General features: G+C 46.6%; 1 protein-coding gene across 2 annotated transcripts in view; it reads left to right on the top strand.

Moving 5' to 3' along the window:
• The window catches only part of LOC117056322 (talin-2), a 154,503-nt gene that overhangs the window by 71,701 nt on the left and 58,866 nt on the right, over positions 1-23,936 (top strand). For both annotated transcript variants that reach the window (XM_033166532.1, XM_033166533.1), the window contains exons 3-7: positions 2,476-2,573; positions 5,380-5,509; positions 6,094-6,246; positions 16,278-16,420; positions 19,785-19,912. In XM_033166532.1, the coding sequence (XP_033022423.1) occupies positions 2,476-2,573; positions 5,380-5,509; positions 6,094-6,246; positions 16,278-16,420; positions 19,785-19,912 (652 nt within the window). The remainder of the gene's footprint in view (positions 1-2,475; positions 2,574-5,379; positions 5,510-6,093; positions 6,247-16,277; positions 16,421-19,784; positions 19,913-23,936) is intronic.

Raw genomic sequence — 23,936 nt, forward strand, 5'->3', positions numbered from 1 at the left:
GCATGCACAGCCAACCTGCAAAGCACTCTGCAGTGCTTCACAAGACCCGCCGATTAGCTGAATGGCCTCACTTTGTGGGCCGACACAGCTTGATTTCAAACTCTGTGGGCAAGGAAGGGTCACAAGACATCATTGTGGGCACCTCCACATATGTTTCATACTTGGTCCACGGCAAGTGGGAGAGATAATGATCTGGGCTGCTCCACCAGGTCCAGTTCTCCACCCCATCTCTAGATGTTGGACTGCAGCTCCCACCATCCCTAACTGCTGCTGTCTTTCTGACTGGGGCTGATGGGAGTCCATCCACATTGGGAGGGGCACATGGTTCCCCACTCCAGATAAGGCAGTGGGTGTCCTGATCAGCAGTCAAGGCTCACATAATGAGCATGGAAAGGCCACGGTGTCTCAGAGAGCCTTCTTAGCAGCTGTTCGCAGACTTTGGAACTCCCTCCCTAGAGAGGCCAGACTCGTAATCTGGGGAACCGGGTTCGTGTCTCCGCTCCTCCACATGCAGCTGCTGGGTGACCTTGGGCTAGTCACACTTCTCTGAAGTCTCTCAGCCCCACTCACCTCACAGAGTGTTTGTTGTGGGGGAGGAAGGGAAAGGAGAATGTTAGCCGCTTTGAGACTCCTTCAGGTAGTGAAAAGCGGGATATCAAATCTAAACTCTTCTTCTTCTTCTTCTTCTTTGCTACTTGTGTTTTAATAGATTTGTTTTTATATTGCTTTAATTCTGTTACCGTTCAAATACTTCTTAACTGTTATCTGCTGTGTGTTTTTACCTTTCTGTGTTTTAATCTTTGTGAGCTGCCTTGAGTCCTGGCTCTGGGAGAAACATGGAATGTAAATAAATAATAGTGCCAGGTATTTTATTGGACTTATGGAGTAATGTCCCTGAAGTGAGGGCAAATGCATTGTCTTCACTCTGTAGGGTGTGTGTAGTAGATGGGGAGGGAGAAAATGTGTCGCGGAGGCAGGCAAGCCTTGCTACAGTGCGGTTTGATTGCTCTCACAACTTCTCCTTTTACATTGCCACCCACCCAGTGGGTTAACACTTCCGCCTTGTTTTTGCAGCACCACCCCCAGTGCAAAATTACCCAAAGGGCTGCCACTTTCTCTAAGAGGGGAAAAGTGATTGTGAAAAGGCCCTCTTTTGCTCATTTCCACTCAGAACAAACGTGTTTATGTATTTATCATCTTCAGCAAATAATGTCGGTTTCCAGGGCAATGGGAAAACTTGATTTATTTTAGGGCAACCAATCGCTGGCAAATTGCAGCAAAGCTGCCTTGGGCGGCCACAGGCAAGTTCATATTAACTTGGGATTCAAGATTAGCAATGCCATAATGCGGACAAGATGGGGCCTTGATTGGCAATGCAATCTTGGAGCTAATTGTTGCTTCCCCGGGAGCTTTGAATCCAAGCTGGGAATTTCTGCCCCTCCCTTTAAACCGTTTCCATTGCAAGCAGGCTCCGCAAGGGCATCCGCTGAGCAGCCAGATTAATAGACGCTGATGGAGTGGAAGCATTAGCTCTAAACTACTTTGTATTATTTGGTTCATTACGTTTGAATGCAGCCTTCATTAATTAGCAGCGAGTGATTAAAGTGCCGCCGTTGGAGCGTTGCCTCTTGGCGTTGCCGTTTCGGCCTTCGTCTCCTGCGGTCCCAGCAGCGCCATGTCCGTGACCTTTGGGCACCTCACCCTCGGGATGCTCCTCCGCAGATGTCCCTTTGGTTACAGCGTTTGCTGCAGCATTGTCAGTTTCTGCCAGCAGGAAACCGTGGTGCGACCAAGCACATTTGGAATGCTGCATGCGGTTCTGGCCGCCTCACCTCAAAAAGGAGGTTGTGGAGTTGGGAAAAGGTTCATTATGCATGGCATGGAGAAAGTGCATAGAGAATTCTTTTCCCCTTCCCTCTGTCATAGCACTAGAACTCGTGAAGAAGCTGCGTTTTGTAAGCTTCAGGATAGATAATAGAAAGTCCTTATTCATGCAGCGCATAAACCATGGAACTTGCTCCCCCAGGAGGGGAGAATGTTCTTGTGTCTGGATTCTGTTTCTGGCTTTCCCATTGCGGCATCAGGTTTGCCACTGTGAGAACAGGATGCTGGACTAGATGAGCCACTGGCCTGATCCAGGAGGCTCTTACCAGAACTCTAGTCACAGGAATGTTAAAGTTCCTGGTTTGGGGTCTTATGACTAAATACTTCAGCCCTTGAGAATTCTTTATCTTTTCTTTTTTTAAACATGAACACTGTAATGGCCCCCTTTTGTAGATACAGTGTTCACTTTCCCTTCCTCTCGTGCTTTGAACTGTGTTGAGGTAGGTGAGCCAATTATGGGAAAGAAAGGAAGAGGAGGAGGGGGGTGCGGGGGAGAGAGCTGCAGGGGGAGGGCAGAAGCTGGAGGGGCCTTCATTTGGAATGCACTCTATTTGCTCTGCAGTCTGTCCATTTCTGCCTTTCATTTCCCAGCCTCTGACTATGGGTTATTCCTGTCCGATGAAGATCCACGGAAAGGCATTTGGCTGGAAGCCGGGAGGACCCTCGATTACTACATGCTGCGGAATGGGGTACGGCTGAGATCTGTGGGCTCCTGTGATGATGATGATGATGATAATTTATTATTTATACCCCGCCCATCTGGCTGGGTTTCCCGGCCACTCTGGATGGCTTCCGACAGAACACTAAAATGCAACAATCTATTAAACATTAAAAGCCTCCCTAAACAGGGCTGCCTTCAGATGTCTTCTAAAGGTCTGGTAGTTGTTTTTCTCTTTGACATCTGGTGGGAGGGCGTTCCACAGGGTGGGTGCCACTACCAAGAAGGCCCTCTGCCTGGTTCCCTGTAGCTTTGCTTCTCGCAGTGGGGGAACTACCAGAAGGCCCTCTGCGCTGGACCTCATTGTCTGGGCAGAACGATGGGGGGTGGAGATGATTCTTCAGATATACAGGGCTGAGGCCGTTTAGGGCTTTAAAGGTCAGGACCAACACTTTGAGTTGTGCTTGGAAACATCCTGGGAGCCAATGTAGGTCTTTCAAGACTGGTGTTATGTGGTCTCGGCGGCCGCTCCCAGTCACCAGTCTAGCTGCCGCATTCTGGATTAGTTGTAATTTCTGGGTCACCTTCAAAGGTAGCCTCACATAGAGCGCATTGCAATAATCCGAGCGAGAGATAACTAGAGCATGCACCACTCTGGCAAGACAGTCCGTGGGCAGGTAGGGTCTCAGCCTGCGAACCAGATGGAGCTGGTAGACAGCTGCCCTGGATACAGAATTAACCTGCGCCTCCATGGAGACTTGTGAGTCCAAAATGACTCCCAGGCTGCTCACCTGGTCCTTCAGGGGCACAGTTACCCCATTCGGGACCAGGGAGTCCCCCACACCCGCCCGCCTCCTGTCCCCCAAAAACAGCACTTCTGTCTTGACAGGATTCAGCCTCAATCTGTTAGCCGCCATCCATCCTCCAACCGCCTCCAGACATCTGGAGAAGGGGGGTGATCTGTTGGTGACTGTTCAGGCAGCAGGGCTAGGTAGAGACTCCACGTCCAGGAGGAGGAGTATGGCGTTGGATGCTAGTCACAGGAGACTCCTCTTATAACATTTGTGAGTCATGGTAGAAGCGGAACCTCCATGTGCAGGGACAGTTGACCTCTGAACACAATGTGTTGCGAATATACTGCAGGATTGGGTTATCGCCTGCTTGCCTTCCTTGGCTTTCCAGAAGCATCTGGGTAGCCTCTGTAAAGGGAAAAAAAGAGGCTAGACTAAGTGGGTGTTAGCAAGTCCACTCTTACATTATAAATTCTCCACAAAACTTTGTTAGGGCCTATAGTTTTAGAAGATTTCACCAACATTACCAGAGTGTGAATGATTTTTAGAATGGAAAAGGTTTCAGAAAATACAGTGCTGATCATTTAAAAGAAGGCTTGTGTAATCTCCTTGGGGTTGTATCCACTGCTGTACCTGCAGAATTCTGCAAGGGCAACAGGACTTTCCTTCCTTTCTTCTTGCCGTGCAGCCCCAATTGTATGAAAATTTGTCCCAGAAGGTCCCCCAACCCTCTGGAGCAGATTTTGAGGGGCCACAGTGATACGGACCCAGTTTGGGTTGCCAAGTACACTAGTTGGCCCTAGTGCTTCTGCTTACTAGGGCTGCCAACTTCCTAAAACCACATTTAAAAGTACATAACACATTTTAATTGTGGCAACAGGGGCTGCAGGGCAGAGGAGAAGAGGAGGAAGTTCTGATGTGCAAGCACAGTATCAGTGTTGGATACTACACTTAGAGCTGTAGCCAATGCTAGTCCTACTCAGAGTAGATCCATTGAAGTTGATGGACACGACTAACCTCAGTTCATTCATTTCAATGGCTCCACTCTGACTAGGACTAGAATGGTACCCTTAGGGATTCCCCCGCACTAAATTCACCCTCCAGAGCCTTCAGAGCAAATGATACAGACTTAACATCTCTGAGGCCAGGATTTTGTTTGAATTCTGGGATAGGATGCAGTTCATAGCTCTTCCATACAAACATCCACACCTGGTTCCGTTGCTCGGTCCCAGTTCCTGCCCACTTAGCAGTTCGAAAGCACGCCAAAGTGCAAGTAGATAAATAGGTACCACTCCGGAAGGAGGGTAAACGGCGTTTCTGTGTGCTGCTCTGGTTCGCCAGAAGCGGCTTTGTCATGCTGGCCACATGACCTGGAAGCTGTCTGCGGACAAACACCGGCTCCGTCGGCCAGTAACGCGAGATGAGCTCCACAACCCCAGAGTCGTGCGTGACTGGACCTAATGGTCAGGGGTCCCTTTACCTTTACCTTTAACCTCCTCAGGAAGGCCGGTGAATCTGTGCGCATTTCCTTAAGGCACCCCCGGAAAGCCCTTGTGGCATTGGGAAGGTTTCTGGGAGTCAACCCCCTACAGCCTCAGGTTTATTGATTGACTTCATTCATTAAGATTTCTTACTCACTCTTCACCATAAAGTCCCAGGCTGGGTTACAAAGAAATAATAATACTATGTTAAAATCAGTTTAAAACAGTTTACCACAGAAGACTAGGGTGGGATCTAAAAGATATCCCTCGGCTGTCAAAGGTTGGGATAAACGTGCATCTTCAGTGCAGGTGCTGGAGAAACCTGGGGGTCGGGGTCTGGGATAGGAGGGAATTCCTCAAATCAGAAATTGTGGTCAGTTGGAATGACTTCAAGTCGCCTTAGTGTAGCCTGGTGATGCTTGACGTAAAGGGGTCTGCATCCTGGGAAGTGCCATGGAGGAAGGGTCAAACCCAGCCCCTTTCAGAACTTCACTAGCTTCCTAGGAGGGTCGGCTGGGTCTGCCCCTGACTGTTCTTAAAAGTGTCCCTGTGACTCACTTCCTAGGATATTTTGGAATACAAGAAGAAGCAAAGGCCGCAGAAGATCCGGATGCTGGACGGGTCGGTGAAGACGGTGATGGTGGACGACTCTAAAACCGTTGGAGAATTGCTGGTGACCATTTGCAGCCGGATAGGTGAGGCCAAGGGTGCCAGTAACGCCATTTCCTAGGACAGAGTTTCCTGTGAGGAGAAATAGCCATTGGGGGTCCCCAGGCCTAAACCTCACCTTTTACTGCCCGTCCTGGTAGGAGTAACAACTCCAGAAGAAAAGAAAGGATGCTAAAAGAGAAGTGAAAGCTACCAGACTCCTCCTTGTGGCTGTACTGGAGAAAGGAGGAGAAGGGATGATCATGCAGGCCTTGTGGAGAACGTGGGCCCAGTCTCATCTTCTAAATTGGCCCGTGAGGCCTTTTCTTTTTTAAACAGACTTTAGGACAGTGTTTCTCAAACTTGCGTTCCCATCTGTTGTTGGACTACAACTCCCATTATCCCTGACCACTGGTCTTGCTGGCTAGGGATGATGGGAGTTGTAGGACCCAAGTTTGAGAAACACTACTAGCATTACATCTAAACTAGGCCATGGAGTTCCCCGTGGCAGAGCAGCAGCATTCAAAAAGAACAGTGTTTGGTGTTTTCTTGCTTGCTTTCGATGAGGATGTGATTTCGGACCAAATAGCTGCGTTGAATAAGCAGGCTTAGTTTGTTCTTGCAATTCCAGGAATAACCAACTACGAAGAATACTCCTTAATCCAGGAGAGCAACGAAGAAAAGAAAGAGGAGGGCACGGGGACCCTGAAGAAAGATCGGACGCTGCTGCGAGATGAAAAAAAAATGGAGAAATTAAAGGCAAAGCTGCACACGGATGATGACCGTAAGTTGTGTTCCCCAGTGAAGCTCTGTGGCCTTTCATATTTTGCTGGACTCCAACTCCCATCAGCCCTAGGCAGTGTGCCCAGCAGCCAGGAATGATAGCTACTGTGGTCCTCAACATGTTCCCAACCTATGACGGAATAACAGAAGTGAATTAACAGTAGCTTTGACTTACAGAAAGTCAGACTGTGTGCTTGTTTAATAATTCTTATTAAAGGTTTTCTTAGTTTACAAAAGTACGTGCATTGTCTCTTTTTCAGGTTGTGTTTTCTACAGATCAGTTACATTTGTTGTGAGACATTAGTGTTTTATGCAGTATAAGGTTGGGAAGAGAAGGGTGGGGTGGGGTGGTAAAGCTTATATTCTTCTACTTAGTGTGTGTGTGGGGGGGTTGTGCCAGCATCAACTGGATATGTTCTCTTTCTATTTGCTTACATTTCCTCAGTAATAGGAGGGAGGGGGGGCAAGGTGTGGTTGGCTGTCTGTGGTTGCCTGCAGTGTGGTTTGGTTGCAATTGGGAGGGGAGGAGGTTTTGTTGGGTCAAGTATGCCAAATTGATTCTTATGCTGTTGGTGGGTTCTTGCTGTCTTGTTGGGCTGTGTATGTGATAAAGGGAAGCCATACTGGGGTGAAGGTGTCCTCTTCTATTTATCCCCGTATCTGTTTCAGTTTGTTGGTTAGCTTTTCTAGTAAGGCTGTTTCCCATATGACTTGGTACCAGTTGTCCATGTTCACTCCTGACAGATCTCTCCAGTTTCTGGCTATGAGGCTTCTGGCTGCTGAGAGCTATTTGTAATGTGAGTGGTCATTATGATCTTGGGAAATGTTCAGTAGGGCCAGTTCTGGGGTGAGTTATAATACTTGTTTAGTTATTTTGCATATCACTTGTAGGACATTTGTCCAGAAGGGTTGGATTTGGGAGCATTCCCACCACATGTGGAGGTATGTGCCTGTAGAGGTGCAGTCTCTCCAACATTTTCGTGAGATTCCTGGGTGTATCAGCGCTAGTTTCCGTGGTGTTAAGTACCATCTGTACGTGAGTTTCAGTGTGAGTTCCCTTCTTTTGGCTGAGATAGATTTAAAGGGAGGTTTAGACCACTTTCTAGTCCATTGGGTGGGGTTAATTTAATGGCCTATGTCGTGCTCCCATTGTCTTTTGATTGTGTCGAGGGAGCTTGTAGGATTTTGGAACATTATCTTGTATATTGTGGATACCATCCCTTTGCCTTGTCCCTTTGTTGTTAGGAGAAGATTTTCAAATGTGATCAAGGGCCTAAAATCAGTTGCTGCTGATTTTACTACTGGGTTGTGTTTTTTTTTTAAGGGCATGCAATTGGTGGTGTGTTAGCCAGGATATTTGGGTGTCCCCTAGTATGTCTTGTATTTCTTGTGAGCCAAATTCTCCACTGTGAACAATCAATTTTAGACAACTACCATAAAAGATTAGTTATCACGTTTCACCAGAACAGAACTAAGCTTTTGCACATGCAAGATCATTTGGCAAAGTACCAAATATTATTGACAAGAGATTTTAAAGACAGTATGTGCCCTCCATTGTGCAAACTAAGACCCAAGGAACAAGCATAATGAACAACAATTACTTTGGTGCAATAAAGAGCTCGCCTAAGAACAGCAAACTCCAGAGGAGTGGAACCTCCATCTTCATAGCAACAAGACCCAATTTACATACCCCACAGAAAAAGGGGGACTATGACTCAGTTAAGGGAGTCAATAGACTTACAAGATTCTCCCCAGACTCCAAAAATAAACGGTCCCTAGAACATAAAAAGGACCAACGAAACAAAGAGGCTGCAGATAGTGTGGAAGCTACAGGACTTAGGGAATCATAGAATCATAGAGTTGGAAGAGACCACAAGGGCCATCCAGTCCAACCCCCTGCCAAGCAGGAAACACCATCAAAGCATTCCTGACAGATGGCTGTCAAGCCTCTGCTTAAAGACCTCCAAAGAAGGAGACTCCACCACACTCCTTGGTAGCAAATTCCACTGCCGAACAGCTCGCACTTTCAGGAAGTTCTTCCTAATGTTTAGGTGGAATCTTCTTTCTTGTAGTTTGAATCCATTGCCCCGTGTCCACTTCTCTGGAGCAGCAGAAAACAACCTTTCACCCTCCTCTATATGACATCCTTTTATATATTTGAACATGGCTATCATATAAACATACCCAGCTCCCTAAGCCGTTCCTCATAAGGCATTGTTTCCAGGCCTTTGACCATTTTGGTTGCCCTCTTCTGGACACGTTCCAGCTTGTCAGTATCCTTCTTGAACTGTGGTGCCCAGAACTGGACACAGTATTCCAGGTGAGGTCTGAAATTGGCCCACTGACAGACACAAAGGCCCATGACGTATTATGTTGCTCATTTGCCTCTATGCTGACCCTGGAATCCCCATACTGTCCATCAGTGGATGAACCATTAGAAAGATTCAACACACTAATTCAACCCAGTCCAGATAAAGAGAATCTATTAAAAGAGACTGCAGATATAGCTCTGGATGAGCATCAGACACAAACTATGACGTAAAAGAACTTACACCACATATCCATATAGGCTGCGTGGACTATGAAGTAGACCTGCACGCGTTATACAGATCTCACCATAGCAGTGAGCAACAGGAATATGCAAACCTTAAATCTCCAGCACAAGAACTTCTAGAGATCAGTGAGCAAGAAACTGCTTTGCATATACTTCCTGCTCAGCAAGAACAGCTACATGGCCAGAACCATCCTCAACTGCAATATAATCAGGAGGGTCAAAAGGATCAGCAGATTCCTCTGAACAAACCATCTCAGGCATTTGAGCATTTCTTGAACCACTTGGAAGATTATTTTCTTAGCTCCTATAGATACCTCCCTCAGGAAGAGCAACAGTCATTGATAGGCTTGTCTCTATGGGCCACATATTGAAAGAGATCAAAGAATCGGAGGTAGAGACTGATAATAGATCCAGTGTCTGCAACTGTTTGACATCTATAGAAGTTCCTCAGGGTCAAGGAATATCAGATGAAGAAGCCCAAGAAAGGGATGGAGGGTTATCTTCCTGCGCTCCAAGAAAGAACCTACCAACATGCCCCCTACCCCAAGCTGTGGGAAACAGTTGTATTTGTGTAGAACAAAATCCTTCTCTGAATCTAATAACTGAACATGATTGATTAAATTCCCCTAATCAGTTTCAAACCCTAAAACAGACTTTACACCTACTGTCCTGGAACATCACTGGGTGGGGAAGTTGCAGGGCTTCAGGTATGTTGATGGCCGTGTGCTGTGCTGTGTTTGTGGTTACAGTAAGGCAAAAGCGGAATCCCCATCGGTACTTGATTCCAGCTTGTTGAAGACATTGGATACATGGGTGTAGGTTTTTTCTCCGGTTTAGGGTCTCTTGCAATAAATCCTGTAAGGCCATGATGGAGTTTTCTCCATATCAGAGATTGTTCCATCTTCTTTCTTTTTACAGCAGGCGAAGCACGCAATGATGTCTCTTGGGATCGTGGTTTTTAGCCAGCATACAATGAGGTCTGCTGGGCTTTTGTCCTCTGCTTTTTCAGGGAAGTTGTGGAAGTGGATGTTGCAGTGTCTACTGGGAACTTCGAGGTCCGCTTGTTTAATTCTCATTTCCATGCTTTCTCTTTCCTGGTGGCTTATCAGTTCAGCAAATTCATTTTTCACGTGTGTGTTTTCCTCTCAGACCTGCTCTCTTAGTCTTTCTTGCATTTGGTTCTTCTTTTCTAGAGTGGATATGGTGCTGGTGAGGGTTTCCACTTTGAGGTAAGATCGCTGATTATTATCTCCAGGGGAGTCACTCTGTTCTTCATTATTTCTGCTAGTCCCAGTTCCATTTCCCTCAGGTCCCATTTTCTTGTTGGGTTGTCGTCATCATGGGGGATGCCGTGATCTCTATGCTGTTTGCCATCTCCCTGGCTGGTGCCATCTTAATCTTCCTGGTGACCTTGTCCTGGGATATGTGTGTTGTTCTTTTGGAGTGGGGGGGGGATGTTGTGGTTCATTGTTTTGGTGGTGGTGATTCCTGGGTGCTGTGGAGTTGTACAGGCGTTGTTCATTGTGGCTTTGGCCAAGTGTCAGGATTAGGCGGCCATTTTTGTCACATCTGGGCTTTGTTTTGAGGATTTCTATTGGGTCCCCATGATTGCCTCGCCAGTGTTGACAAAGCAAGAAGCAGGCAGGCAGGCAGGCAGGCAGGCAGACAGACAAATGAACAGGTGACACAGGGGCTCTAATAGGCAGGCATGTAAGAGACAGATAGGTGCGGGGCCAAAGGGGGGAGTTGTACACCCACCCACCCACACCACTACACACAAATGGGAAAATGGAAAGAGAGAAAAAGGCAGACAAGAAACGAGTAAAGAAAAGAAGAAAAGGGGTGTGTGTGCAGAGAAAAATTAGATGTGGAAAGTGGTAAAGTAAAAAATAGGGGTGGGGTAGGATTTAAAACCTGACTCAAAGTTAGAAATCAAAAATCTGAAAGTGATAGGTCTAGGTAGACTGAGGGGGAGAAGGTTCAAAATAAAAAAATAAAAATGGTTTTCAGGAGTTAAGTAATAGTAATGGTGAAGGTTATTATTATTTGTCCCCTATGTCTGTCTCCTTGCTGGTTCCAGGAGTTGGGGTGGGCTTTGTATCTCTTCAGCCGTTTGGTTTTGGCGCTCCTTGTTGCAGTGCTACGCCCCTGGGTCCTTTTCAATGGTGGATGGCCTGGGAGAGCAATATCATTTTTTGTTTGCAATAAACAAAACATAGTTAGGAAGGATTCAGATAAGCAAGCAAGCTATGGTTTATTAAACCAGTTTGCTAAACCATGGATTAGCACTGTGTGTGAACCAGGCCTGTGTCTCCCTAAGTGCATAAATGTTGAAGAATGTCCAGTGTTGAAGAACATGGATGTTTGAATGTGTTGGGAAACTGGAAAATACTTTATTTATAAATCTTGGTCCTGCTGTACAGTAAGCCCTGCTTCTGGCTGTTGCTTCCACGAAGCCTTTTGCACAACCCCCCCCCCCCATCCAAAGCCCTTGGTAGCTAAGCCCCCAAAGTCCATCCAACAGAAACAACTGCACATTGCTTCCATCGTTTTACCCCTGCCTTCATCGCTTTCTCTGATATTTTACCATGCATGCTCCTTGGGGTTGGGACCTATCCTTTGTCCTGCCCTGGCAGGTTTCCAAGCTGTCTAGGGAGCAGGTTCTATGGTTGTGATGCCTCTTAACATAGCAGCTGATGCGGCAGAGCCCCATTTGAGCTAGGTGAGGTCAGGACCCTGGACAGAGCCCTGCCTAGAAGGGAACTGTTGCTTCAGCAAGTTGCAGAAGCCTTTCTGAAGTCTTATGGAAGATGGCAGGCCTGGGCTTTGTGTGACCCCCATTACCCTCCAAGGAGCTAGCTGTTCTGCAGCTGTAGGTGGGTGATAAGGACGGTCCCTAGGACTGATTCTTTTCAGATTCTGATTCTAGCAAAGCTATGACTTCTGGCCCGGAAGGACCTGTTGCAGGAGTTGGTGATCCTCCGAGCTTTGGAGTGAGTGGGTGGGCAAAATGGTTGAGGGTGATATCCTCTTTCATTTTTCACAAAGCACTAGGCACGCCCTGATGATGCCGTATAAATATAATTGCATACGCAAGATCACATCATCCTTTCACCTTTCACATGTGCTCGTAAATCTGAGCATAAAAATGCAGAGAAGTTTCCCCACCTATTTGGTGTGTGCCTATATGTGTGCACTAAACTAGGTTAGCGAATGAGAGTCCAGAATCAGCTGTATGATTTGATGAAATGCATGGCGTGCAAGGATAGGATCCTTTATATATTGCAATGGAACAACAGAAGTTCCTAGGGAACAGCTACACATATTCCTTTCCTCTCCCCTTGCCTCCCCTGCTGCCTTTTCCCCCTTCTTGCTAGAATTGGCTTTTGACCAGCCTGGGGTCTCTTGCTGCCCACTTCTCTTACAAGAGTAAGGAGTGCTATTTAGGTTCTCTCTCCCCTCCCCACCCCGTGTGTCACCTTATTCACCTTAGATGCTGGAGGTCAATGCAGTGAACTGCTTTCATATGCTGGAATCTGCAGTCCAAAATATCAATAGTGTTTGCAAAGGAAGCTAAAGCAATCCTCACTTTGTTTTGTAACTCTGACAGTGATCCAAGATGAAAGTTAACCATGCACAGCTTGGCAAGGGCTTCTTTATTTTATTGATTTTATTTCAATTCCATAGATGTATCCTGGCTTCACCTCCCATGCAGGTTTTAAAGTTGCTGTTCGGTTAAAAATCAAAACTGAGGAAAGGAGAAACAAAGCAAATTTATAATAGGTCAAATGAGACCAAAACAAGGCTTTTGCAGTGATCCTGTTCATTTTTAACTTTAATTCAGCATGAGCTGCATCTATGATGTATAACACTGCCCCACATTCTGCTACATCTCCTTACCCCATAGATGCCCACTCATCCACTTCAGTCTGCAGAACTGGCCCTGGTACAGGTCCCACATAATACTTGTTGCACATTTGTAAGAAATTGATCTTCTACTGTGGCAGCACCTACACTTTGGAACTCCCTGCCTATTGACACCAGGCAGGAACTTTCACTGTACACTTTTTTTGCACTTGCTAAAAACATTTTTGTTCAGGCAAGCCTATACAGATAAGCAGAAGTTTGACATGTGTTTTTATCTGGTTTTTAGCGTACAGTACTGTTGATTTAATTTGTTTTTTTGAATGTTTTGAACAGCTGTTTTTAACTCTCTTTTACTGATAATTTCATTGTTTCATTCATTTTGTAAACTGCTTCAAGGCTTTTTTTTTAAACAATCAAGCAGTATATAAATTTTGTGAACTAAATAAATAAATAAGCATTCTCTGAAGGTTGGAACTAGCTGCATTGTTCGTGGCAACAGTTCAGCTGCTTTCAAGGAAGTTTCAGACTGGCCGGCTGGCCCTGCTCTCCAGGGTGAGGGACTCAGAAAGGTCCTTCCCATCATTGACAGGCAACTGTCGTGCTCTGTCAGCTGGGGCCCAAGTGTTTCCCCCACATAACTGGAATCCTTCCAGCCAGGGAGAACGAAGCGTCAAGCAGTTCTGTGGGAATGAGGAGGAAGTGCTGTGAGGCTTTGAGTGCTCAGGCCAGCTCTCAAAGGAGCTTGATGACTGCAGAGTGAGACTGCGGCATTTAATCACCTCTTGGGTTAATTTATAAAAAGGGCTTTTGAAGGCCAAATCCATTTCCCTATACTATAATTCTTAGCACGTGCAGAATACCTAGGTGCAATGACAGTAAACTTTGCAGTCTTGATAGTTCCTGGACAGGATACTGGCCCAATTCCATTTTCCAGACAAATGCCGTAATCTTGAGGATTGCGTAGATCAATATGTAGTTATGAGTCTGGGGTGTGGCAACTTTCCTCACAACAGAAAAAAAACAACACCCCTACACTTGGGTGGTAGAAATTATGGGTTGTATCCAACCAAGTTCTACTCATGGAAGACCCATTGGAATCAATGTACCTAGGCTAGTCATTCCCATACATTTCAATGGGTCTGCTCAAAGTAGGACTAACATTGGCCACAAACATGCAGGTGTTTTAATCTGGTTTTTGTTTATTGCTGATTTTTAATTGCTCATGTTTAAAACAGTTGTTTTTAACAATGGTTTCATTGGTTTATTCTTTATGTAAACTGCTGTAAAGTTTTTCACAATCCAGCAGTGTATAAACTTTATGCAATAAATAAATAAATAAATAAATAAACACCCACCTGCCAAAATATGAACTCTGAATGCTCTTTAAAATGTTCCTGTAAAGTATTTGTAGGCTAATAACATATAGAAAGATGTAGTTCAACCCCATTGTAATATCCTCATAGAACAGTGAGACTTCAAGCTAAAGATTTCATTACGCGTGTGTTCCAATACACAGCCATACATGTGTGCTTATATGTAATGTGCAGTCAAAGACACAAGGCAACAATCTGCCGCAAACTTGCTATAGAAGGAGAATTTGCTTGGGTACTTGATTAGAACAGATTCAGTTTTGATTGGGGCTGGGAGTTAGTTTTTGTATTGCCCTTGACCTACCTCACAAGGTTGTTGTAAGGATTATATACGCTTTCCCATAGAAAGTAATGCAAAATGGATTAATCCGTTCCAGACTTTTAAAAACAACCCCTGAAACAGCAATTTAACGTGAATTTTACTGTCTAACGAGACCATTGATCCATAAAATGAAAGCAATAAACAATGTACTGCAGTCAACACAATCAATCAATCAATAGCTGAACTGGGTTCCACACAGCCACAAAAACTAAACAAAAAAGCTGCAACAATGCAAAATAAATAGCAAAAACAGACAGACCTCAGCCTAACACTCAAAACGGAAGTGTAACACTCAAAACGGAGCACATCCAGCTTCCGAAAAAGGTTCACAAACTGGAACACTCACTTCCAAGTTTGCAGTGTTTGGGTTCCAACTTGTTTGAGTACCAAGGCGTTTGAGAACCAAGGCACCACTATACTGTATATGTAGCTACAGTGGCCGCACCCCAGAAGTGGCTTCAACTGGCCCATCTCACACCTCCAGTGAGTTAATGACTTCTCCTGCATGCGAAGACAGGCTGTGGCAGATTGAGGGGAGAAGACCAATAGTGGGTCCAACAGTTAAGCAGGCAGTTTCTGCATGTGCTGTAGATGGGTGTTAAGGGTCAGCTGAGGCTCATCAACCTGGGAAGGGAGCCCATCTAGGAGAAGGAAAACTATGATCCTAATCCTCCACTGCCTTGAGGGATATCTTCGGGAGGAGAAAAGGCTAAGGAGTGAACCCTACACAAATCTGGAGTGGAGTTCCTAAGATGGCTGGATGGCGCCTTGTACGTTTCCTTCCAGTAACTCCAGCAGCCAAGCTGGTGCCAAACAGCTTTCTGCTTTCCTTTGGACTACATCAGTGAGGCCAGGAGTGGGACCTTGTCATCTGGGCAGCCCAGGACCTCCATGCACACTGCCCAGGCTTGCTCCCCAGAGAGGTCACTTTGGTGCTGCTCATGCAGCAGTTTGACTTTACCTCCAGAGGTGCTGTCTTGAGACAGATGGATGCAGACAATGAAGCTGGCTTCCTTTTGAGGAGTTATCAGGAATGTGTATCTACAATTTGGACTTTAGAAAGTTACATAATTGTATATCCATCGTTATAAGGGACACAGGTGGCGTTGTGGTCTAAACCACTGAGCCTCTTGGGATTGCCGATTTAAAAGTCGGCGGTTCGAATCCCCGTGACAGGGTGAGCTCCCGTTGCTCTGTCCCAGCTCCTGCCAACCTAGCAGTTCGAAAGCATGCCAAAAAGTGCAAGTAGATACCAGTAAATAGGTACCGCTCCAGCAAGAAGGTAAACAGCGTGCGGCTTAGTCATGCTGGCCACATGATCTGGAAAAACTGTCTGCGGACAAATGCCGGCTCCCTCGGCCTGTAAAGCGAGATGGGCACTGCAACCCCAGAGTCGTCTGCGACTGGACTTAACTGTCAGGGGTCCTTTACCTTTTTTATATATATCCATCATTTGTATATACTTCGAATTATAGACAAGACAATTGCCATTTCATTTCATGTTCTTGAAAGCAGGTCCCCTCTAGATGTTGCTGGACTGTAGCTCCAGACACCCTCTCTGATTGCTGGCCATGCTGGCTGGGACTGATGGGAGTTGGAGGCAAGCTACGCCTGGGGCACTTGGTGGGGGAAGGCTTTGCTGCTGAAATACTGACTTCTCAGCCCATTTGAAAAGGTTATGCCTCTCTCTCTCGCTCTCTCTCTGTGTGTGTGCGTGTTTTGGTTGGAATGCCTGGCTCTTGCATTTGCAAGAAGAGGGAGAAAGAAAGGTGCCCACCTGATGCCCTCCAGATGTTTTGGACTACAACTCCCATCAGCCCCAGCTAGCACAGCTGATGGGAATTGTAGTCCAAAGACTGAGTGATAGTAATGTGCATATTGTGAGTCTTTTTTTTCTTTTTTTTTCTTTCTCCGCTTAGTAAACTGGTTAGATCACAGTCGAACGTTTCGGGAGCAAGGAGTGGACGAGAACGAGACGCTTCTGCTGAGACGCAAATTCTTCTACTCGGACCAGAACGTGGACTCGAGAGATCCTGTTCAACTAAATCTGCTTTATGTTCAGGTATGCTAGAGCTGGAATCAAGAAATCCCTCTCCAGCTCTGCATCAGGCCAAGCCCTATTCTCCTTACCAGCTATCCTAGCTTCAGAACAGAAAGAAGCCTTTGAGTTCAGACATACACATTTATCACTTGTTGACAGCAACATCCAGGGGTGACTTACAAGTGTGAATACCATGGGGCTGGATTTTCTAATAGGTAAAGGAATGTTCTTTGTTTCTGTAGAACAGGCCAAATGGAAGGTGTACTGCACTATATCTTTCTGTCCTTTATGTAATCCACGAAGGGTTAAGTTCATTCTTCCATTTCAGACCTTCCTAGGAGGCATATCAGACCATTTTAAGATAAGTTGGCTGTTGGCTGGTATAGATAAGTTCTTCAGCTAATAAGGTACCTTTATTTCTGTTAGCTGCAAAATAAGATAAGGGGGCCTTTTTGAATCATTATTAATGCTAAATGTTAGGGGGAAGTGTTAATAAACTAAAGGAATTTTCTAAATCCTATTTGTATTCTGAGGGTTTATCCCTGCCGTATTGGACCAACTTTTTGCCCTCTGTGTTTTGCACATAGGCGCTTTATGTTTATATTGTAATGTCTGTTGGCTATAGACAAAATAAGACTTGACGAGTGCATGGATGTGTGAACATGCTGTCCCAAATCAAGTACAGATAGCATTTCCTCATGCACACACACCCTGCACGCATATCCTCTCTTATCCCCTGAACCACAAAGCCATTGTTTTTGTTGTGGTTTCCTCTTTGTATTTTATTAAGATGTAGGGTACACAAAGAGAAGAGGGAAAACTCACTGGGGAAAGTGAGTGTGTCAAGCGAGAGTCCATATTTAATAGTACAGTGGTACCCCGCAAGACGAATGCCTCGCTAGACGAAAAACTCGCAAAACGAAAGGGTTTTGCGAGTTTTTAGTTGACTCGCAAGACGAATTCGTCTATGCCTGTTTTTCGCAAGACGAATTCGTCTGGCGAGGTACCACTGTAAGCTGGCTTACCTTTTCGCTCTGGTCGGGAGGGGTGATGTCCGCGTCCGCCATTTTGGATCGACTGTGCATGCGCAGTCGATCCAAAATGGCAGAGGCGGACAACATCCCTCCCGACCGCAGCGAAAAGGTAAGCTCCGCTGCCGGTCGGGAGGGGGCCGTGGGATCGTGCCCAATGTCGGGCATCATCCCACGGCCCTCTCCCTCCTTCCCGGAGCCCCGCCGCTGCGTTTTAAGACTGCAACGATTGTTGCAGTCTTAAAACTCGGCGGCGCGGAGCTCCGGTGCCGGTCGGGAGGGGGCCGTGGGATCGTGCCCAATGTCGGGCATCATCCCACGGCCCTCTCCCTCCTTCCCGGAGCCCCGCCGCTGCGTTTTAAGACTGCAACGATCGTTGCAGTCTTAAAACTCGGCGGCGCGGAGCTCCGGTGCCGGTCGGGAGGGGGCCGTGGCATCATGCCCGATGTCGGGCATGATGCCACGGCCCCCTCCCTCCCTCCCGGAGCCGCGGAGCTGCGTTTTAAGACTGCAGCGATCGCTGCAGTCTTAAAACACAGCACCGCGGAGCTCCGGTGCCGGTCGGGAGGGGGCCGTGGCATCATGCCCGATGTCGGGCATGATGCCACGGCCCCCTCCCTCCCTCCCGGAGCCGCGGAGCTGCGTTTTAAGACTGCAGCGATCGCTGCAGTCTTAAAACACAGCACCGCGGAGCTCTGGTGCCGGTCGGGAGGGGGCCGTGGGATCATGCCCAATGTCGGGCATCATCCCACGGCCCTCTCCCTCCCTCCCGGAGCCGCGGAGCTGCGTTTTAAGACTGCAGCGATCGCTGCAGTCTTAAAACACAGCACCGCGGAGCTCTGGTGCCGGTCGGGAGGGGGCCGTGGGATCATGCCCAATGTCGGGCATCATCCCACGGCCCTCTCCCTCCCTCCCGGAGCCGCGGAGCTGCGTTTTAAGACTGCAGCGATCGCTGCAGTCTTAAAACACAGCACCGCGGAGCTCCGGTGCCGGTCGGGAGGGGGCCGTGGGATCATGCCCAATGTCGGGCATCATCCCACGGCCCTCTCCCTCCCTCCCGGAGCCGCGGAGCTGCGTTTTAAGACTGCAGCGATCGCTGCAGTCTTAAAACACAGCACCGCGGAGCTCCGGTGCCGGTCGGGAGGGGGCCGTGGCATCATGCCCGATGTCGGGCATCATCCCACGGCCCCCTCCCTCCCTCCCGGAGCCGCGGAGCTGCGTTTTAAGACTGAAGCGAGCGAACAGCAGCGCTGCTGTTCGCTCACTGCAGTCTTAAAACGCGGCTTGGCTTGGCTCCGGTGCCGGTCGGGAGGGGCCCCCGGACTTTTTTCCCCATAGGAACGCATTAATTAAATTTTAATGCGTTCCTATGGGAAAAGGTGCCTCGCAAGACGAAATTTCCGCAAGACGAAGAGTCTTGCGGAACGAATTAATTTCGTCTTGCGAGGCACCACTGTACTGCTTAGCACTATTTCCTCATGCTTTGGACCCCCCGGAAGCTCAACAAACCTGCTGCCCCTGGAACTGGGTGTGGAGAGTGCAGCTGAGTGGGACACAGCCGAGGGCAGCCTGAGGAAGTGCCATCCACCTTGGGCCTGTCCATAAAAAGCAAGTCTAGCATGGGAGACTAGGGTGATGTCCGCCATTTCCAGGAACTCTTCTCATTGTGAGATTTTTGTGAGTGAGATGGGAGTTTGTTTGGACCCTGGCTGAGAACCCAGAGGCTGAGAGGGAGTGTGTGCCTGAAGATGATAGATAGATAGATAGATAGATAGATAGATAGATATAAAATTTAGTATTAATGCAACACTTTTACATTTTTGTAATATTTTATTTAAATTGTCTTCAGTTTTTTGTACTCCACATAGATATATTTTTAATATATTAAGTGGTATAGAAATTAAATGATCTAATTGAATAATCAGAAATATTCCAGATAACACCTAATGCTCTTCATCTCCATGTCAGTATTTACAAAGCTGTGTTCAGCTCTGCTGTTTCCCCAGAAACTACTAAAAAGTTGTTTTTTACTACGTGTCTTTCAGTGGTGCATTCAGATGTGAGCCATCAAGTGACATCATCAGATGGTGCCATAGCAAGCCACAGTGCTTTTGCACAGCCCCTGTTTATTTCAGTGGGGTTTATGTAGCAGAACTTCCCAGTAATCAAGAACCATTAGAAGGTGCCTTATTCCAGGACAGACTGTTTGTCCACTGAGGCCAATATCTAGCTCCATCACATCTGCTATGACTGGCGGATCTTTGGCACCCAGGTGTCAGAGGTCAGGAGTCAGCATTCTTTTCAGGTGACGAAGCAGACACATGACACGGTCTCTTTCTTCCCTTGCTTTCCAGGCTCGTGATGATATTCTGAATGGTTCCCATCCAGTGTCGTTTGAGAAAGCGTGCGAATTTGGAGGTTTCCAAGCGCAGATCCAGTTTGGGCCTCATGTTGAGCACAAGCACAAACCTGGATTTTTAGAGTAAGTTGGTCCAACGATCTTTACACATTGGGTTAAACTGTTGTGTGCTGCTTCAATAACTCTTCTAGCCCAGTGGTTTTCAGGCTGTGTTCTGAGAAGCCGGGGAAAGATCCCACAAAAACAGATCTGGGCTTTCTCGTTGAGAAAGCAGGTAATGGTGTTATAAAGCTCTCGATGAGAATTTCACCAAAGGCCAGCAGTTGCTGCTGCTCCTTCACAGTGTTCCCTCTCAGTCTAGACTTGTGCACCCAGTAAAGTGAGGTGGTAGAGACCTGTGGTAGTGGGGAGGACCATATCAATTTAGACTGGAGGCAGCGGATCATCCTTTGAAAGACCTTCTTATGTACATCCAGGAACCCAAGATTGAAGAACACTGATTTAGGTACCCGGTTCCCTCCAGCTGCTTTGGATTACAGCTCCCAGCCAGCATAAATTTAAGATGCTGTGCTTGATAGGAATATAGCCACGCTTACTGAGGATTATGGGAGTTGTAGTCCAACAACATCCAGAGGGCAGCAGATTGGTGAAGGCTGCTCTAAGCAGAACACTAGCATGGCAAGGAGAGAGGGATAGACTAGAACCTTGATCCTTCATGAGGTGGTTTCTCTTCTTGCTGGGAATTCCTTGCCTTAGTTTTACTGTTATTTCACCCGTCAATCTTTTGTGCAGTTGTGTGCAGTTTCTGTACAAAATATTTCTGTGGAATGTCTGCAAATCTTCCTTCCCACCAAGGGGAACACTGTGGCTCTCAATCCAGCATCTGCAGCAAGAATAATATTCACAGCAATCTGTCAGTGGTGGTATTGTCTGTTGTTTCCTTTAAGAAATGACAGACAGCCCGGAAGGAAAAACCAAAGGGTCTCTGCTGATGAAGCAGGGATCCTTCATGAGCCATGAGTGGAGATTTGTCCAGAACACCTTGCCTCTGCCTTTCCCCTCAATGCAACTATTCAAAGGCTAAAGCAGTGTTTTTGCAGGATCTGTGGGTTGGGTTGTTATTCTACTTCTGAAAAAGAAAAACCAAGGTACCAGGAAGTCCCCTTCCTTTCTGTAGCTGGTGAATGCTCCTTTGCACACCCAGAGTCTTCCCTAACATGCCAATATGAGTACTTCAGCAAACAATACACAGGGTAGTGATATATAATAACAAAATGCATGTGTGTGACCTTGCAAATATGAGGCCAGCCTTAACTCGTAGTGGAGCTCCAGGTACCTAGCAGTGGTAGTGGGCTGTTGCTGCCCTGTGTCACCTTTTTAATTTTGATTGTTGCGCTTGAACAGCAGAATAATTCATACAGATGTTAAAACACTCTCTCAATACAGGAAGGAACATTAGATGATGACATAGATTGTCTTTGTATTTAAATACATTTAAATAATGTAATTGCATAATAATTGAATTTTTGTATCCCTCTGAAGAGAAGTGGTTCCCTTCAGTGGCATAAGCATTCTGCTCAGAATTCAAATTAAAAAGAGCTGATGGATGATTTATTGGGGGCGGGGGGTGTTCTCTCCGCCCTTTCCCCACTCTGTACAAATGATTTCCTTTTAATTGGATGGAGTCTTTTCTGAAGGCCGATGTTATACTTAACCATCATTTCCAAAGGAACAGAAGGCAGTTCATTGTGCTTTTCTGCTGAGCCATTTTACCTTAATGAAGGTGTCTCCCCGGGTTTTTCATACATCCCTTTCGGGTATGAACAGTAAGTAACAAAGCCTTGAGTTAAGGCAGAGCAACAAGAGACAGTGTCAAGAAGGGTCCCTTTCACAGCTTTCTTACCAGTCATTTATGGGTAGTGAATGTCTACAGCAAGGGCTGCTTCACACACACCCTTGGTTTGCCAACCAAGTGTACGCACAACATAAACCAATTACAGCTCCCTGATTATTGTATCTGTGAGATACATACATTTGCCTGAGAAGAGCCTAACTGTGGAATCTGAGCAAAGGCCCAACTAGTCCAGCATCCTGTTCTCATAGTGGCCAGCCAAATGGCAAGCAGCCCACAAGCTCATTTGTGATTTCCAGAGACTGGTATCCAGAGGTAGAACATAGCCGTCATGGCTAGTAGCCATTAAAAGCCTTGTCCTCCTTCATGAATTTGTCTAACCCCATTTTGAAGACATCCAAGATGGTGGCCATCGCTGAATCTTTTGGGACTGAATTCCATAGTCTGGCTTTTGTCTGTCTAGAATTTCCCAACATTCAGCTTCGCTAGGTCTAATGTTATGAGAGAGGAGGAAGAACCTCTCTCCATCCACCATCTCCAATGCCATACATTCTTTGTACACCTCTGTCTTGTCCCCTCTCACTCGCCCCTTTGGTAAACAAAGCCCCAAACATTGATACCTTTCAACATATTCACACTTTGTATATTGCCATGCTTTTGTGCAGCTGCCATTCACATGAATGGGGCTCGCAGATGAAACCACATTGGTGAATTGTACCCTGTGTTAATTGATAGAAGAGGGGCACTATTTAGGTTTTCCTCATACAGGTACATTAATCATGAAACCAGTGGTGACGGTATCTACCTATTGGATGTATGCTCAATGACACACCCAGAGTTGTTGCTTGCTGGGAACTGCTGACCCCCCTGTGGTGAGCAGCATAATTGCAGCCTCTTGACAGTTCCCTCGCTGCGAGAAGCCAAGTTACAGGGAACCAGGCAGAGGGCCTTCTCAGTAGTGGCACCCGCCCTGTGGAACACCCTCCCACCAGATGTCAAAGAGAAAACCAACTACCAGACTTTTAGGAGACATCTGAAAGCAGCCCTGTTTAGGGAAGCTTTTAATGTTTAATAGATTATTGTATTTTAACATTCTTTTGGAAGCCGCCCAGAGTGGCTGGGGAAACCCAGCCAGATGGGTGGGGTATAAATAAATTATTATTATTATTATTATTATTACTTGGGAAAGGACCTTCTTGATCTGGCCTGACTCCACACACTCAGACTGGGCTAGTAGACAGGAAGGAAGACAAAGCTCCTCCTTTTCTCTCTGAGCTTGTTTGTGCAACAAGGTCTATCTGAGTTCTAGCTAGTCTGGCATTTCTGCTCTTCAGACCTGACTTTTGGCTTCTTCTCTGACTTTGCCTCCTGGTTGTCCTCAGATCCTGATTGCCTTTTGGTCCTGGCTCCCTCTCTGACTCTCTCCAAACCACTTGCCAGCACCCAGCCCCGACATTGCCGAGTCATTTTAATAACTTGGTCACAGGCATTACTGTAATAGACATCTTCTCCCATACAGACATACCTCTGCTTTTAAATTGGAGTCACGGGTCCTCCTCTTCATCCCATTGTTGCATGAAATCAGATGGGCTGGGTACAAGAGACAGGTCCTTTTAAGTGGTGGCCCCAAAACTGCAGATTGCCCTCCCTGTAGCAGTCTGCCAGGTTCAGTCTGTGAAATAGCCATCATAGAAATTCACTGTCTTTGAATGGTGGGTTATAAATATTTGAAATAATAAATGAATAGTTAATTAAAGACAAAAACTCTTAAGGAAGCTGTGGCATGGAAGCCCTTCATCTTCCACCCTTTCAGTAATTATTATTAAATCTGCAAAGAGAATCCAGTTTTGCCTTGAGCACTGAAGTGTCTTGAACCAGCCTGCCATTCATTCACTTGCTGCCAAATTTCATCAGTACCAGAGTTCTGGCTGAATTTTGCTTTTCATCAATACTGCTATTCCAAGTCTGCAGTTGAAATCTATCATGTGATACACAAGGAGGTCCTCGGTGTTTTTAGTGCTTAAAACCTGTGATAGAAAACACGGTCTGACTTGGAATTCTACTAATAGAGGGGTGGAGAATCAATTATTCACGTGCTCAGAGACCCATTCATTATCACAGAGGTCCTGTGGCTAAGCTGTAGTTCAGATGGTGGAACTGAAGCCAAGGGCACATTCCACCAGGAAACAGTGTGTTCTCACTCATGCACATCAGGTACACACACATGGGCAAGGCAGGTTTCTGGATGCAGCACCACGGATAGCTCCAACTGAGCAACAAAGCCTGGAGGTTAAC

The sequence above is a fragment of the Lacerta agilis genome, chromosome 13, assembly GCF_009819535.1.
Source record: "Lacerta agilis isolate rLacAgi1 chromosome 13, rLacAgi1.pri, whole genome shotgun sequence".
In the NCBI taxonomy this organism is placed as follows: Eukaryota; Metazoa; Chordata; class Lepidosauria; order Squamata; family Lacertidae; genus Lacerta; species Lacerta agilis.